Raw genomic sequence first — 18,322 nt, 5'->3', positions numbered from 1 at the left:
GACCAGATCTATCTTTATCCATGATCAAGTTGAAACTAATGACGTTATGAACAATGGAAACAAAGTGTTCCCCTACACACACTTCCGTCACCTGCCCTAACTCACTTCCTAATAGGAGATCTAATATTACATCCTGCCTAGTTGGTATATCTATATATTGATTTAGAAAACTTTGCTGAACACATTTCACAAACTCTAACCCATCTAGACCTTTAACAGTATGGAAGTCCCAATCAATGTGTGGGACTCCCACACATTTTAGACATCCTCTTTTAGACATCCTGATTTACTTATGTGTTCTCTTGCATTTCTTATGCTCCATAAGAAACTGCCTGCCTATCCCTGGTATGCAACTCCATTCATTTTGTGCTTCACCAGGGTCTCAATATCTCTTGAAATCCATGTTTCCCCTATAGTTTCTATCTTTACCTTTTATTCTGACAAACACATACCCGCTTTGTACTTTCAAGATTTTACTTTGAAGGTCTCCCATTTACCAAGCACACCTTTGCCATAAAGCAGCCTGTCCCAGTCCACAGTTGCCAGGTCCTAGTGTCATTATTCCAGGTGTTGATCCATGTCCTGAACACATCCACCTTTCCTACGCTGCTCCTTGTACTGTAATATTCAGGGCTCAGCATATTCACTGCACCATGCTCAACGTTTTTATTCCTGACTTTGTCTGAGGACTGAACAATAACTGTCTGCACAACCTGTCCACTACCATCCACTCTTCTTTCTGTTATTCAGACTCCCATTACCCCTGCAACTTTAGTTTACCCCCACCTACCCCTTCTCCCAGCATGCAGCTCTATCACCCCTTTGGCTTTCCTCTCCCAGATCAATAAAAAGGACGTTCAGACCATGTACAGGCAGATAGGAATAAATGGGGCACTTATGAACTACCTGGAATTCAAGTGAACACTTATGAAAGAAATAAAAGAAGGCATGAGGTTACCCCAGCAGACAAGGTGAAGGAGAATCCTAATGGACTCTGCAGATATGTTAAGAGCAAAAAGATTGCAAGGGAAAAATTAATCCTCTGGAAGATCAGAATGGTAATCCATATGAGGAGACAAAATAGATGTTGGAGAGTTTTTCCGCATCCATATTTACACAGCAGATGGACACAGAGTCTATAGAAGTGAGGTAAAGCTTCATGGACCCTGTACAGATTACAGAGGTGGAGGCGTTTGCTTTCTTAAGGCAAATTTGTGTGGATCAATCCCCAGGGCCTGACAAGTTGTTCCCTGTGACCCTGCGGATGACAAGTGCAGAAATTGTAGCGGCCCAAGCACAGATATTTAAATCATCCTTAGTGACAGGTGAGTGACTGGAGGATTGGAGGGCAGCCAATGTTGTTCTGCTGTTCAAGGAAGACTCTAAAAATAATCTATCAAATTGTACATTGGTGAGTCTGACATTAGTACTGGGAAAGTTATAGGAAGGTATATGCAGGAACCGGATAAAAGTATTTGGATAGATGTGGACTGATTAAAGATAGACAGCATGGCTTTGTGCATGGTAGGTCATGTCTAGCCAATCTTATAGAGACTCTCGAGGAAGTTATCAGGGAAGTGGATGAAGGCAAGGCAGTAGATGTTGTCTACATGGACGTTAGGAAGGCACTTTACAAAGTCTCATATGGGAGGTTGATCAAGAAGGTTCGGTCACTCAGCATTCAAGACGAGATAGTAAATTGGATGAGACACTGTCTTTGGGAGAAGCCAGAGTGTGGTAGCACATGGTTGCCTCTCTGACCAGAGGCCAGGGACTAGTGGTGAGCCATAGGGATCAGTGCTGGATCTGATGTTGTTTGTCATCTATATCAAGAATCTGGATAATGGTGTGTTAAACCGGATCAGCAGATTTGTAGATGACACCAAGACTGGTGGTGTAGTGGTCAGTGAGGAAGACTATCATGGCTTGCATTGCGATCTGGACCCGCTGGGAAAATGGTTTGAAAAATGGAAAAAGGTATTTAATGCAGACAAGTGTGAGGTGTTGCACTTTGGTATGATCTACCAATGCAGGTCTCTCACAGTGACTGGTCAGGCACGGAGGAGTTTTGTAGAAGAAAGGGACCTGGGAATACAAGTTTTTAATTCACTGAAACTGGTATCATAGTTAGATAGTGATGGGAAAAAAATCAGCCCATTGGCCTTCATGAACCAAAGTACTGAAAACAATAAATGGATGTTATGTTGACTTGTAGAAGGCATTGGTGAGGCCTAATTTGGAGTACTGTGTGTAGTTTTCTTCACGTACCTACATGAAAGATGTAAAAGAGGTTGAAAGAGTTCAGAGAAAATTCACAAGGGTGTTGCCAGGTCTAGAAGACATGAGTTATTAGGAAAGATTGAACAGGGCAGGACTTTATTCCTTGGAATGTAGAAGAATTGAGAGAAGATTTGAAGGAGGTGTACCAAAATTAGGAGGGCTATACATGGGGTAAATGGAAGCTTTTTCATTTTTTCAAAAATGGCTTTTCCCACTGAGATTGGGTGGAACGAGAACCAGAGGCCATGGATAAAGGGTAAAAGGTGAAACATTAAGGTCAACATCAGGGGATACTTCTTTAAACAGACGATCATCCAGGTGTGGAATGAGCAGACAACCTAACTGGTGCATGCGAGCTCAATTTCAACATATAAGAGGATTGTATAGGTACCTGGATGGTAGGGGTATGGGAATAGACATCTTAAATAGATCAACACTAACTAGATGGAACAAAGGGCCTGTTTTTGTGTTGTACCTTTCTATGATTCTGTCACAAGAACATGAAATAATACTATTATTCATTTAATTCATTTTATCAGCTGTGCAGACCAACAATTCATCCGGGCAGGAAATCTTCAGATGGCTGTAAAACTGTTGGAACTTTAAATTGACAGCAGGTAAAAGAAAATCCCAGCTGCATGTCAAAAAAGTCTAATTCCGGGAGAGTGTTTCAGTTACTGTGGCGCCAGGAACCCATGCAGCTCAGTGAGAAATGGGGATAATACCCATGGAGAGAGTCAAACTGAGCCACGTCACGAATTGGAGATGGCAGAAATGCCCCATTCTTATAGAGACAGGAAGCACATCAGACAGTTTGATGGTCATTCCAGATACCAGCAGTATGCCCAGTCAGGAGACGATTTCTCTGACCAACTTGGGTTGATCCTCATTGTAACAGTGAGATGTCAGATCACACCTTGGCAACTAAAGTGATCTCATCTGAAATGTTGTACTACACCCATTGATGGATTTTGTAAATCTTTTTACAGGTTAAAAACGAGAAGGAATTTGTCTTCAGGAATCTCAAACACGGCACGCCAATTTTGCTGTCTCTATCTAGATATTTATAAAGTGGAGTCGACCGTCCTTCCTGCTCAGACTGTGGGGAGGGATCCACTAGGTCATCTGACCAACTGTCAAGCCGGTCATTTTCCACAGGAGAAAGGCCGTTCACCTGCTCAGACATTGGGAATGGATTCACTCGGTCAACTCAATTGAAGTTACATCAGCAAATTCACGCTGGGCAAGAACGTTCACCTGTTCTTTGTGAGAGAGGAGATTCAGTCGGTCATCCCACCTGTGGACACAACAGTCAGTTTCCATTGGGCAGAGGCAGGTCATCTGCTGAATTTGTGGGGAGGGATTTACTCGGTCATCTCACATAATGGCTCTCCAGAGAGTTCACTCTGGAGAGCAGCCGTTCACCTGCTCGGACTGTGGGAAGGGATTCACTAAATTAACTCCCCTACTGAGACATCAGTCAACTCACGCTGGCGAGCGGCCATTCACCTGCTTAGACTGTGGGAAAGGATTCACTCGGTCTTCCAGCCTACTGAGTCATCAGCGAGTTCACACTGGGGAGAAGCCGTTCATCTGCTCAGTCTGTGGGAAGGGATTCACTCACTTATCCACCCTACTGAGTCATCAGCGAGTTCACACTGGGGAGAAGCCATTCACCTGCTCGGACTGCGGGAAAAGATTCACTCAGTCATCCAACCTACAGAGTCATCAGCGAGTTCACACTGGGGAGAAGCCGTTCACCTGCTCAGAATGTGGAAAGGGATTCAGACAGATATCTCACCTACTGAGTCATCAGCTAGTTCACACTGGGGAGAAGCCGTTCACCTGCTCAGAATGTGGGAAGGGATTCACTCACTCATCCCATCTTCAGGGACACCGGCGAGTTCACACTGGGGAGAGGCCATTCACCTGCTCGGACTGTGGGAAGGGATTCACACAGTCATCCAGCCTTCAGAGTCATCTGCGAATTCACACTGGGGAAAGGCCGTTCACCTGCTCAGAATGTGGGAAGGGATTCACTCACTCATCCCATCTACAGAGACACCAGCGAGTTCACACTGGAGAGAGGCCATTCACCTGCTCGGACTGTGGGAAGGGATTCACACAGTCATCTAGCCTTCAGAGTCATCTGCGAGTTCACACTGGAGAGAGGCCGTTCGCCTGCTCAGAATGTGGGAAGCGATTCACTCGTTCATCCTACCTACTGAGTCATCAGCGAGTTCACACTGAGGAGAGGCCGTTCACCTGTTCCGAATGTGGGAAGGGATTCACTCAGTCATCCCACCTACAGAGTCATCAGCGAGTTCACACTGGGGAGAAGCCGTTCACCTGCTCAGAATGTGGGAAGAGATTCACTCATTCATCCGACCTACTGAGTCATCAGCGAGTTCACACTGGGGAGAGGCCATTCACCTGCTCGGACTGCGGGAGGAGATTCACTCAGTCATCCAACCTACAGAGTCATCAGCGAGTTCACACTGGGGAGAAGCCGTTCACCTGCTCAGAATGTGGGAAGAGATTCACTCGTTCATCCGACCTACTGAGTCATCAGCGAGTTCACACTGGGGAGAGGCCGTTCACCTGCTCAGAATGTGGGAAAAGATTCACTCGTTCATCCTACCTACTGAGTCATCAGCGAGTTCACACTGGGGATAAGCCGTTCACCTGCTCAGTCTGTGGGAAGAGATTCACTCAGTCATCCCACCTACGGAGTCATCAGCGAGTTCACACTGGGGATAAGCCGTTCACCTGCTCCGTCTGTGGGAAGAGATTCACTCTGTCATCCAACTTACTGGTACATCATCGAGCTCACACTGGTGAGAAGCCGTTCACCTGCTCAGAATGTGGGCAGAGATTCACTCTGTCATGCAACCTACAGACTCACCAGCGAGTTCACACTGGGGAAAGGCCGTTCACCTGCTCAGTCTGTGGGAAGGGATTCACTCGGTTATCCCACCTACAGAGTCATCAGCGAGTTCACACTGGGGAGAAGCCGTTCATCTGCTCGGTCTGTGGGAAGGGATTTACTCACTCATCCACCCGACTGAGTCATCAGCGAGTTCATATTGGGGAGAAGCCGTTCATCTGCTCCGTCTGTGGAAAGAGATTCACTAAGTCATCCAACTTACTGGTTCATCATCGAGCTCACACTGATGAGAAGCCATTCAACTGCTAAGAATGTGGGAAAGGATTCATTCAGTCATCCCAACTACTGGCACAACAGTCAGTTCACACTAGGGAGTGGTCGTTGTTATGAATCCTTAGGTTTCGTTTGCTGTGGACTGTTATTTTATAAGAGAGAGAGAGTCTGACTTGCAACTTGTTTAAGTCGTTCGCAGCTTGTTTAGTATTAACCGAGGACACAGGCACTCAGAGTCAGGCAGAAACGAAGGAGGGGAAATGGAACAGTCGACAGAAAGGAACTAGTAGCCAAGGGTCACTATTTGTGACTTTCCTATGCCCACAAGGGTGGGTTAATTATCGATTCGGCATAAAGTACATCGAATGTGTGGTGGTCATCTGGTTTGATCCATGAGAGTGGATCTGATTTGGGGTATCCTGTGAAGACCACTGATGCGTTACCCCTTGTCTGGGTGTGGTGTGGTAATACACTTGAAGACAATACGCCTTGTGACAAGTCACTTTCGGTGATCATTTGTATGTGGATTTGGAACGACGGATAAAATCTACAGCGACTGTTCTCTCGTTTTACCACCGTGGAACCTATGGAATTCGACATAATTGCCTTCTCTCGACATTTAACCTGGATTACAAATATCTCTTTCATCACCTATTCCATGAATGAACTGAACTTTCATACATTACCAAGCCTCGATTCCCCTAATCTCAATAGTTTGGGAGTTAAATTTATACACACATATACACATTACCCTGTTAACTTTTGTTTATCTTGCTCAAGTTTCTATATAATAAGTAGATACTAATAAAGAGAGTGGTTTTTACATAAAAACCAGACTCCAGTGTGAACTCTATTGCCGCTTGTTTGTTTCTAAAGTGATATGGTTCGTAATAAAATTGGGGCCTGCATCCGAAATATGTACTCATTTGGGGCGTATTGATTGATTTATTATCGATTTCATTGGGGAAATCCCATTTGATTTATTTGTGTGTGGAAAATCAGCAGCGGATGCTGATAGGATTGTGGAAGCGCCAACCTCTGAGGCATTAGATGACGCTAGAAGTATTGAGTTGTTGAGTATTGCTAGAAGGTTAAAACTTGCTAAGGTGAAATCGACAATGAGGAGGGCACAGATGCAGAGGATAATAGCTGATCATTATGTATCTGAGGGAGTGTTTAAAGTGGAGGAGTTGGAGGTGTTTCCTGAAAGTAAACCTCGTGAGCTTTAGCTCCCGTAGAAGTTAGAAAATCTAAAGATTTAAGCTACGGTAAGGTAGAGGCAATTTGAGGCCAGAGAGGCAGAAAGACAGAGGCTGCTCGAGCTGGAAAGGATAGAAAGATTGCAGGAAAGATACTCTGGTGATAAGTTTGAGGCCAGTCGGAAAGTTAAATTGGTACCTGCGTTTGACGAGGCAGAGGTTGATAAATACTTTCAGCGTTTTGAGAAGGTTGCTCAGAGTTTAAAGTGGCCAAACGAGGGTTGGCCTATTCTCATTTCATTCATTTTTCAATCTTTTTATTGATTTTCCAATAAAAAATACAAGTCAACGGAAGTTTTAGCAAACAGATAATACGAAAGACGTATAAACGGCAAATAAGTATATATTGTGAAAATCAGATAGGTAGTTTTTTTACTGTGTCATGTAACACCATTGTCCTGAAAAACGTTGTCTCATTTTACTATGTACTGTGCCAGCAGTTATGGTCGAAATGACAATATTAGTGATTAGACTTGACTTGAAGTAGAATGTTATGCTGTTATAAATATAATCAAGAAACCACAACTCCTCTTAACAAATCAAAAAATAAAATGGCCTATTCTCTTACAAAGTGTGATTAAGGGGAAGGCTCAGCAAGCCTATTCTGCTTTGACAGTTGATGAATTAGCTGATTATGACATAGTGAAACAGGCTGTGCTCAAAGCTTACGAGTTGGTTCCAGAAGCATACAGGCAGAAGTTTAGAAATTTGAGGAAATCTATCAACCAGACTTTTATGGAATTTGCTTATGAGAAGTTTATGTGTATTACCCACTGGTGCACATGTAAAAATGTGAATGATGATTTTAACAGCTTGAAAGAGTTGGCTTTAATTGAAGAATTCAAAAGTTGCATCCTTGATGACATAAAGACGTATTTAGATGAAAAGGATGCTGCCACTTTGCAGGAGTCAGCTAGATTAGCAGATGAGTTTGCTTTAACTCATAAGGTTAAGTTTATCCCAAATATGAGTTTCCAAAAGAGTAGCAGGGATAACCAGGGTAAACCAGAAATTAAAGCTGGGACGAGTGACAAAGTAAAGATGAAGGGAAACAGTTGAAGGAGAAATATTCTGGTCTTACTTGTTACTATTCTAAGAAAGCTGCACATATGATGGCTAATTGTTCCGTCCTGAAGAAGAAAAAGGAATAGGAGGCAGTCCCAAATGCCCGTGGTCAGTATGTTGAAGCACCTATAAACCCACAGGGTTCTGAACATTCTGTTGAGTCTCAGTTAAGGACTGAGAGGTCTGACCGAGTTAAGAAGGGGTTCGATCATTTTATGTCAGATAGATTTGTATTAGTAAAGGAAGGGTTAAGCCCGGTACCAGTGAAAATTCTTCGAGATACTGAGGCTTCACAGTATCGTTTGGGTGGATGCTGCTTGATGTGTCCCCTGTTACAAATCAGTACCCCGAAATAGCAGACAGTACACAATATGTGATTAAACGATTGAGCTTTATAATTCTTACTTTGACCATAGCATTAGTAAAGAAATTTTTTTTTAAAAAAGAAAAAGGGCCCACTCTCTCCATTTGAATCTTCTCATCTCTCCCCGGCAAAAGACCGCAGTAATATCTCTTCCAGACTCAAAAGAAAGAATACTTCTGTCATTGGATAGCCCCGCACTCCAAAACCCTGTTATCTCTGGTCGTAACCTAAACATTGCTGCTCCAGAGAAACCATTACCTCAGCAGTGAAACATTACAGAGAGGCCGTTACATGAGCAGTGAATCCTGTGACACACTGCCGGGTTCACACTGGGGTTAAAGCTTCAGTAAGCTGCGTGCTGGATATTTGTCCATCACCATTGCTGAATGCAATTTCGAGAGTGTCTGTCGGTGCTGAACTCTGCAATTATTGCTGCTGATCACCACACCCAGTTCTGCACCCTGGTCACTGGGCATGGGAGGAGTTTCTTCTGCTGCACATTCACCTTTAATGGGACTGGAGTTTAATATTCTGGATCTGTGACAAATAAGTCAGTTAGTTTTAAACTCTGGATTTGGTAGTTAGTGAATTTATAGCACAGCTATTGTACTCAGACCTGCTGGACCCGGCTAGTGACTCTGTTCCACGACAGTCCTTATAAATCCTCCCCTGTTGTTCATCTGTCACTCTCCCTGTGGTGACGGGTTCCAGTCACCATTCCGTGGGTGAAATTCCCTTGAATTTGCTGCAGACTGAACAAGTCGAGCTGACTGCAGTTCTGTCTGAGATATTGTTCGCCCCACAAATCTCCGGGCTGAGGAAGACTGACATAGGGAGTTAACGTCCTTATTCAGGGCTCATTTGCACATGATGGGTCATTTTCTCTGCTTCTGAAAGGTTGCTAGAGAACACCACTGTCCTAAAGACTGAAATCGGAATGGAAACCCTCAGTTTGGATGTTCAACGGAGCAGGGTCAGAAACCAGAGGCGGGTCCGCACAGGGCAGAGTTTGAGGCTCTGGACGATGGTCGGGGTAAGAATGTGATGAGGAGAAGGGAATCAGCAGCGGGACGTGGCAACGAATGACAGAACAGCAACATTTGGAAGCAGATTGACAGAGAAAATCTTTTGTTTGTCTGACTGATGACACAAACAATGCCTGTGGTGAGGTGCCCCATTGTCTGGAAGCACATGTGTGTGTTGAGAATGGTTATATCTATTGAGGGAGTTGTTCCTGCTTGGTAATCCTATAATATTATGTCCGTGTGGATATTTTAGATTATCCTATCTGTAATAATGTATTAATTGTCATATAAAATGTGAGATTCTGTCCCTAACTGGATCAGGCTATGAATTTATGTTGCCATACTGAAGTTATGGTGGTCATTTATAAGTTTGTATTTTAAAGCAAGATTGTGGTGAATGATATTTGCCAATTGATTGTAACCGCATAAGTAATCAGATTGAGTTAAACTGCTGCAGGCTCCTGGAATGTGATGGACTGCGTCTGGTTTCTCCTGGCATTTTCTGCATTGATTGCCTTGTTTTACTGTATGTATTTTTTTTTTCCTTTTTGTTGACCACCTTGTCCTGTATTTCCACATGAACCCCTCTGTTTCTGGGAAGAGGTCTCCAACTCTCAGTCAGGTGCTCAATGCTTCCTTGTCACCATCTAGTCTGCTCAGATCGTTGGGATGTCTCCCATGGAAGGTCATGCTCATTCCACTGGTTAATGTTTTCTTCCAGAGTGGTGATTCATTTTTCTGAGTTGGCCTCTCATTTAAGTTTTCTGGTCTGTATTTCTATTCACGATTGCATATACACACAAGGAGTGCTGAATCCTGTTCACTTTTGATGAAAATATATACTTCGAAGTTTCACCTGCCTGTTGTGTGATTGTTTCTCATGTGCGTTATACCTCTTCCTCCTTCTGTCCGAGGTAGTGTTAATCTAATTGGGTCTGACTGAAAATAGACTTTTCTAAATTTGTCATTTCAGTTCTTATTTATCTTTGTGAATCCCTACGTCGCACTACTTTCTATTTTCTTTGCTTGTTGATTTTTTTTTGAAACGTGGGTATCAGGAGTCCCAAAGAAGGGTCTTGGCCCTAAACGTTGATTCCCATCCATAGATGCTGCCTGACATGCTGAGCTCCTCCAGCACTTTGTCTGTATTATTCTAGATTCCTAGCATCTTCATCCTGTTTCCCAAATACTTAAGTGTCTCTTGAAATAACAAGCCGGTTGAAGGCTGTGTGGCTCTGTTGTTAAAATATTAAATAAAATTAGTAGAAAGTGTAGAAGGGTTAGAAGGTGTAGAATCTTTGTGGGTAGAATTAAGGAACAACAAATGTGAAGAAAAAAATCCCTGATGGGAATTGTACAGAGATCCTCAAATAGTAGTAAATTTGTGGTCCTCAAATTACAACGGGAGATAGAAAATGCCTGCCAAAAGGGCAATGTTACATTAGTCATGGGGGATTGTCATGCAGGTGATTAGGAAAATTAGGATGGTGTTGGTCTCAAAAGGAGTAATTCCTAAAATGCCAACAAGATGCTTTTTTAGAGCAGCTCGTGGTTGAGCCCAGTTGGGGATCAGCTATTCTGGATTGGGTGTTGTAATGAACAGGAATTAATTAGGTCACTGAAGTTCAAAGAACCCTTATGGGTCAGTGATCTTAATATAATCAAATTCACCTTGATATTAGAGAAGGTGACATTAATATTACCCTGACCTTAAAGTCAGATGTGGAATTTGAGAACTTGAGAGCAAGAGAGAAGAATTGGTCAAAATTGATTTGAAAAGAACACGGGCAGGCATGAAAACAGAGCAGCAATAGCTGGAATTTCTGGAAGAAATTCAGAAGGCACACGATATATACATCACAAAGAGGAAGTAGTATTCTAAAGGTGACAAAGCCGTGGCTGGTAAGAGAAATCAAAGACAATATAAAAAACACAGAGAGGGCATAGAGCAAGAATTACTCGGAAGTTAGAGGATTGGGAAACTTTTAAAAACCAACAGAATGCAACTAAAATAATTAAGAAGGAAAAGATTGAATACATAGGTGAGCTTGGCAGTAATATTCAAGAGGATGCCAAAGTTTTCTTCAGGTACATATACTGTAAAAGACAGACAGAATTGGAAATGCAACCACTAGAATATAATGCTGGAGAGGTAGTAATGGGGTGGAGCGGCAAAGGGATGGCAGATGAAATGAATAAGTATTGTACATCAGTCTTAACCGTGGAAGACCCTGCTAGGAATATGGAAGCCTCAGATGTCAGTGGTCAGAATGTGTAAAGTTATGTTACACTGGAGAAGGTTCTTGGGAAACACAAAGGTCTGAAGGTAAATAGGTCTCCTCGAACAGATGGTGTACACCCCAGAGATCTGAAAGAGGTGGCGGAAGAGATGTGGAGGCATTAGCAATGAGCTTTCAAGAATCGTTAAGGAAATTATATCCTAATTATTTTTTATTTCCTTCTTTACTCCCACTCTCCCAGTTTCACCTATCACCGGCCACATCTTCCATCCCTTTCACCCCAACACTTCTCCCTCTGACGTCTCATCTCTTTTTTCTTCCCGGTCCTGATGAAGTGTCTCGTCCTGAAACGTCGACTGTTTACTATTTCCCATATATGCTGCCTGGCCTCCTAGGTTTCTCCAGCATTTTGTGTCTGTGTTGCTTGGATTTACAGCATCCTCAGATTTTCTCCTGTTTAAGATGAAAAAAACAAAAGCGGGGTCATGTAATGTTGCAAGAAAACAGTGGGAAGTTAGTGGATTGGAAAGCTTTCACATAACCAACAGGAGACAACCAGAAATAGAACACAGGAGAGACAAGATGAAAAATGGGGTAAGTGAGCCAATAATATCAAGTATCAAAAGTTGTTCATATATTTAAATAGTAAAAGAGAGGTGAGTTGATATTGTACCTCTGGAAGATTGTGCTGGCCATAAACCAAAGAAATAGCGGCCGAACGTAACAAATATTTTGTGTCATTCTTCACAGTGTAAGACACTAGCAATGTAAAACCATAAAACATAGTAGCAGATTTAGGCCATTCAGTCCATCAAGTCTGCTCGGCCGTCCTATCATGGGTGATCCCTGTTTTCACTCAACCCCACGCACGTGCCTCCTCGGCATTTCCTGTAATGACCTGACTGATCAGCAAACTTTTAGCTTCTGTCTTAAATGTACCCACAGACGTGTCCCCACCGCGGTCTGTTTCAGAGAATTCAACAGATTCACTGCTCTCTGACTAAATAAGAACCTCCTTAACTAACCTAAAAGGTCGCTCCTCAGTTTTGAGGCTGTGCCCTCTGTTATGGCTACCCCCACCATACGAAAAGTCCAGTCCTCATCTAACTTATCTGGACTTTCCCACATTCGGTTGGTTTCAGTGATCACCACCGGCATTCATTAAACTTAGGTCAGTACAGGAGTACAGACCCAAGGCTGGCAAACGCTCCTCATATCTTAACCCCTTCATTCCCGGAATCATCTTCTTGAACATCCTCTGGGCTCTCTCCAACGACAGCACACGTTTTCCGAGATATGGGTCCCAAATGCTCTAAGTGCGGCCTAATAGGGTCTTATAAACTACCCGTGTTATCTCCTTGCTTATATCATCCACTTTACTCTAAATCAATGCCAGCATTGCATTTGCCTTCTTTACACAGGCTCGTCCTGTAAATTAACCTTCTGGGAGTCTTGCCCGAGGATTCATATTTCCTTCTGCACTTCTGTTGTTTGAACCTTCTCCTCAATCAGATAATAGTTCAGTATTGTTCCTTTTGCCAAAAAGCACTATCGTACATTTCCCAATATTGTATTCCATCTGCCATATTTTTGCACATTCTTCAAATTTGCCTGTGTCCTGCTGCAATCACATTGCTTCCTCAGCACAACCAACGCCTCCACCTATCTTTCACAAATGTGTCCCATAGCCCGAACTTCGGACGGGGTCCACGTCCGGATTACTTCGGTTTTGTCAATCATGATTTTTCAACAGTGCAATCCAGTATCTAATTCTGACTTCGCTTGTTTTTCGTTTCTCCGATCCGTCCAACCACACAAGTCACTGGTAAAAGGAATCACATATCTAGTATATCTACTTTCCAACCAGACTTAATCATCCCGGGAGTCTGACGGCATCAGCCAATCTCCCAAGAATTTCTTTACTCATTCAATCTTCTGGTTTGTAATGGAGAATCCTGTCGGACAGGTCTTTTGAAGATTTTTGAAGATGTTACACGCAGGTTAGATTCAGGAGAATCGTTGGGTGTTGTGTTCTTGGATTTTCAGAAGGTGCCACTCATGAGGCTGTTTCACCAGTTAATATTCAATGGCATAAAACCATGAGACCATAATATGTAGGAGTAGAATTAAACCATTTGTTACATCGAGTGTGCTTCGCCATTCCATCATGGCTGATCCAATTTTCCTTTCAGCTCCAGTCTTCTCTCTTCCACCCACACCCACTCATTTCCTGAACAATTAGGAATCAATCACACTGTGCATTAAATATACAGAAACACTTGGACTCCACATCTGACCGTGGTAAAGAATTCCACTGATTCACCACTGTCTGGCTGAAGGAATTCTTCCTCCGTTCCGTTTTAAAAGGATTTCCTTCCGTAAAATCGTCTCCACATCCCCTTTATCAAGGCCTTTCACTATTCGATCGTTTTCAATGAGGCCACTCCTAGTTTTTTTTTTCTGAATTCCAATGAATACAGACCAAAGCAATCAAACATTCGTCAGATGGCATGCCATCCAATCCTGCAATCATTTTCCTGAAACTGATTTGGACTATCTTCAGTCAAAGCACATTTAAGATAAGGGGCCGGAAACTGCTGATAACACTCCAGGTGAGGCCCCACCAGTTCTTTATAAAGTTTCAGCATTATCTTCTTGCTTTTATATTCTGGTTCTCTTGAAATCCACGCCGACATTTCACACCTTCTTCACCGCAGACTTAACCTGCAAATTCCCCTTTATGGACTGTTACGCAGGACCTCCCGGGTCCCTTCCCCCCTGAGTTTCTGTTTGTATTTTCTCTCCATTTCTTCTACCAATGTGCATGACCGGAGACGGTACTGCCTTCCATCTGCCATTTCATTACCCATTCTCCTAATCTATGTAGCTGCTTCTGTAGCCTCTCTACTCACACAAAGCTCCCTGCCCGTCCACCTCACTTCATATCGCCTGCAAACATTGCAAAAAAGCGATGAATTCCATCGCTGGCATAAAACGTAAGAAGAATCGGTCCCAACACGGAGCTTTGTAGAACCCCACTCTTCACCGGCAATCATCGTTTCGATTATTTGACAGTTTACCCAGGTTCATGGAAACTTAGTCGGCTGTGTATATTCACATGCTGATTTAGATCAGACAATAAAGGTACTTGTCAATAAATACAAATTATTTCCATACCATACTGATCATTATTGCCGATGCGAAATCCTTGTAACGCATTGTCTCAATTGTGACAGCTACATCTGACATCATCCGAAAGTCAGCACACAGTAGCATTAAACAATGAGGCCTACACAGCAATATTGAAGTCAGTCTCCAGAACGCCATGATAGTTTACACGAATAGAGTGGCTCCAAAGTTCACACGGATTGAGAAGTAGGTGTGTGAGGTTTGCTCGTGTCTCAGGGTTTAGCAGCCGGAGCTGAGATAAAAAAGGAAATAAAAAGTGCAGCAGCAATAATACCATTGATAATAATTTACCTGTTTAAAAACAGGATATAAAATTCTAGCATCATGCGTCCCACAGCTATTCGGCACTCAGATAATCACAATATACTTACAGAAGAGCGGAAAGTATGCCGTAAGGCTGTGCACGTATGGAAAAATAATTGATAATGGACTCTGTAATTCTAAATCAAGCCTGAATGAATATGTTGACTACCAAAAATCATTTAATTCTGCCTCACACTGCATAAACATGTAATTTGGACTGGATAACAGCAGAACATTAAACATAATGAAAGCTGAAATAGAGCGAGCAGAATATAAAACAAAGCGGCAGGGTACGATACACCTGACGGATGAATATGAAACATATAAATATCTGGGATATCAAAATGCAAACGAATTGGATCATAGTGTGATAAATGGAAATAAATCACTTTTGGGGCTTAAGAAAATAAGCCAGAAAGAGCTCAATAGTGAAAATATACCAAAGGTTTTTTAAACACACAGGTTTGCTACAAATACATTATATAACCATATAACAATTTCAGCACGGAAACAGGCCATCTCGGCCCTTCTATTCTGTGCTGACGCTTACTCTCACCTAGTCCCACTGGCCCGCACTCAGCCCATAACCCTCCATTCCTTTCCTGTACATATACCTATCCAATTTTACTTTAAATGACAACACCAAACCTGCCTCTAACACTTCTACTGGAAGCTCATTCCACATAGCTGCCACTCTCTGAGTAAAGAGATTCCCCCCTCGTGTTACCCTTAAACTTTTGCCCCCTAGCTCTCAACTCATGTCCACCTGTTTGAATCTCCCCTACTCTCAATGGAAAAAGACTAACCCCGTCAACTCGATCTATCCCCCTCATTTTTTAAATACTTCTATCAAGTCCCCCCTCAACCTTCTACGCCCCAAAGAATAAAGACTTAACTTGTTCAACCTTTCCCTGTAACTTAGGTGCTGAAACCCAGGTAACATTCTCGTAAATCTTCTCTGCTCTCTCTGTATATTGTTGATATCTTTCCTATAATTCGGTGACCAGAACTGTACACAATACTCCAAATTCGGCCTAACCAATGCCTTGTACAATTTTAACATTACATCCCAACTCCTATACTCAATGCTCTGATTTATCAAAGGCCATCATACCAAAAGATTTCTTCACCACCCTATCCACATGAGATTCCACCTTCTGGGAACTATGCACCATTATTCGTAGATCACTCTGTTCTACTGCATTCTTCAATGCCCTACTATTTACCATGTATGTCCTATTTGGATTATTCTTACCGAAATGCAGCACCTCCCACTTATATATTTTTCAAAACCGATCTGGAAAATAGAGAAAAAAAATTAACAACTGAAAGGAAAATTTTAGAATACACTACATACACTTGAAAATTTGTCAGAAAGAGCTTAATTGTGAAAATATTACAAAGGCAACACATAGTTTGGCCGCAAATACGTTATATTTGTTTTTCGAAACAGATCTGGAAAATTGATAAAGGAAAATAACAACTGAAATGAAAATTTTTGAAAACCCTGTATACACTTGAGCGCACTTACCCGGGACAGAGCCCGAAGTAAAATAACAGACGTAAGAAGTTTACACATTAGTCAGATGAAACCTCGAAAGAGGACTTTTCATCAAGGAAGACAAGCTTTCGCAATCAACGCGAGCATATAGAAATCTGCTATGAAGAGCACACCATTAAACTTAAGTAAAAGTACAATATAGAAAAAACGACAAAATTATCACTTTGTAAGAAAGAGTTAACCAATGGAAGAACATGACCCTCTGGGGAGGATATCCCCACGATCTGAACAGAATCGATGTCGTCAAGAAAACGTCGAAGGTTTGGCTCAGAGTTGGTTTGTTCAGTTCTTTTGCTCAGGAACGGTGCAACACAAGGTGGTGAACTCCACGAGAAACCAGAAACAATCGAACGCGCACAGGATCCTGCAGTAGATTAACATTTGATTACTGATACAGGTGAAATCAGGTGGCAAGTATCATTCACCAAGTTCTTGCTTTAAAATGCTAACTCATAAAAGGCAGGGTACGTTACTACAGATAGAACTTGATCCAGTTTGAGAGTCGGAGTCCTACAGTTATATTAAGACCGGTCCATTATTACAGACGGGGCTGATAGATGATACCCGTCCGGATAAAGAAGCAACAACAACTTATAGCCATTCCAGTCTAACTGGAGGTCTGCAGTTACAGGTGTACCACAGTACTTCCGTTCATTGCACAACACCGAATTGAGAACAGCTGATCCCGCAGTTCGCTTAACCAGAGCTGGTCGAAAAGCCATCTCGGAGGCATTCCGGAAATCCCCCCTGTCTGGAGTTGGCACCAACCTCACTTTCCCAGTCTACCTGTATATTGAAATCGCTCATGATGATCGGAACATTGCCCGCTTGGCATGTATTTTCCATTCCAGAAATTCCCCCCTGTTTGGATCTGGTACCAACCTCATTTTCCCAATCTACCTGTATATTGAAATGGCTCATGATGATCGGAACATTGCCCGCTTGGCATGGATTTTCCATTCCAGAAATTCCCCCTGTTTGGATCTGGCACCAACCTCATTTTCCCAATCTACCTGTATATTGAAATCGCTCACGATGATTGGAACATTGCCCGCTTGGCATGTATTTTCCATTCCAGAAATTCCCCCCTGTTTGGATCTGGTACCAACCTCATTTTCCCAATCTACCTGTATATTGAAATCGCTCATGATGATCGGTGCATTGCCCGCTTGGCATGTATTTTCCATTCCAGAAATTCCCCGTTTGGATCTGGCACCAACCTCATTTTCCCAATCTACCTGTATATTGAAATCGCTCACGATGATCGGAACATTGCCCGCTTGGCATGTATTTTCCATTCCAGAAATTCCCCCCTGTTTGGATCTGGTACCAACCTCATTTTCCCAATCTACCTGTATATTGAAATCGCTCATGATGATCGGAACATTGCCCGCTTGGCATGTATTTTCCATTCCAGAAATTCCCCCTGTTTGGATCTGGCACCAACCTCATTTTCCCAATTTACCTGTATATAATACAATGTGGATCCTTGGCCTTAAGTTCCCAGCTAACATCTTCTTTCAACCACGATTCAGTGATGCCCACAACTTCTTACACCCCGATTTGTAACTCTACTACAAGTTCATCTACCTTATTCCATATACTGTGCGCTTTCAAGTTTTACAACTTTAGTCCTGCATTCACCCTTTTCAATTTTCTCCGCCTTTAACATTGCAGCATCCTGTTGACGGCATTTTTTGTCCCATTATGAGCCTCGCTTTACTCAGAGTCTGACTACACACTGACTCTGTTTCTGAACCAACTCCCTCGTGTTACCCCTGAACTTTTGCCCCATCTCTCAAATCATGTCCTCTTGTTCGAATCTCCCCTATTCTGAATGGAAAAAGCCTATCCACATCAACTCTATCTATCTCCC

The 18,322-nt window shown here is 42.7% G+C and overlaps 1 protein-coding gene and 2 long non-coding RNA genes across 5 annotated transcripts in view; 2 read left to right on the top strand and 1 right to left on the bottom strand.

Annotated features, from left to right (window-relative positions):
• LOC140721792 (uncharacterized) overlaps positions 1–18,322 on the top strand; it is a 284,490-nt gene that overhangs the window by 126,728 nt on the left and 139,440 nt on the right. The window lies entirely within an intron of this gene.
• Positions 1–18,322, top strand: part of LOC140721786 (uncharacterized) — a 112,516-nt gene that overhangs the window by 9,535 nt on the left and 84,659 nt on the right. Inside the window, exons 5-6 of the mRNA XM_073036586.1 lie at positions 3,270–5,095; positions 5,180–5,431. Coding sequence (XP_072892687.1) covers positions 3,665–5,095; positions 5,180–5,431 — 1,683 coding nt within the window. The 5' untranslated portion in view covers positions 3,270–3,664. The remainder of the gene's footprint in view (positions 1–3,269; positions 5,096–5,179; positions 5,432–18,322) is intronic.
• The window catches only part of LOC140721791 (uncharacterized), a 70,768-nt gene continuing 63,049 nt past the window's right edge, over positions 10,604–18,322 (bottom strand). For all 3 annotated transcript variants that reach the window (XR_012097460.1, XR_012097462.1, XR_012097461.1), the window contains 2 exons: positions 16,141–16,182; positions 10,604–11,846 (listed from right to left, as the gene is read on the bottom strand). This is a non-coding gene — a long non-coding RNA (uncharacterized lncRNA). The remainder of the gene's footprint in view (positions 11,847–16,140; positions 16,183–18,322) is intronic.

The sequence above is a fragment of the Hemitrygon akajei genome, unplaced genomic scaffold (assembly GCF_048418815.1).
Source record: "Hemitrygon akajei unplaced genomic scaffold, sHemAka1.3 Scf000061, whole genome shotgun sequence".
In the NCBI taxonomy this organism is placed as follows: Eukaryota; Metazoa; Chordata; class Chondrichthyes; order Myliobatiformes; family Dasyatidae; genus Hemitrygon; species Hemitrygon akajei.
The sequence above is the reverse complement of the archived record's forward strand: the minus strand, read 5'-3'. Positions and strand labels throughout refer to the sequence as shown.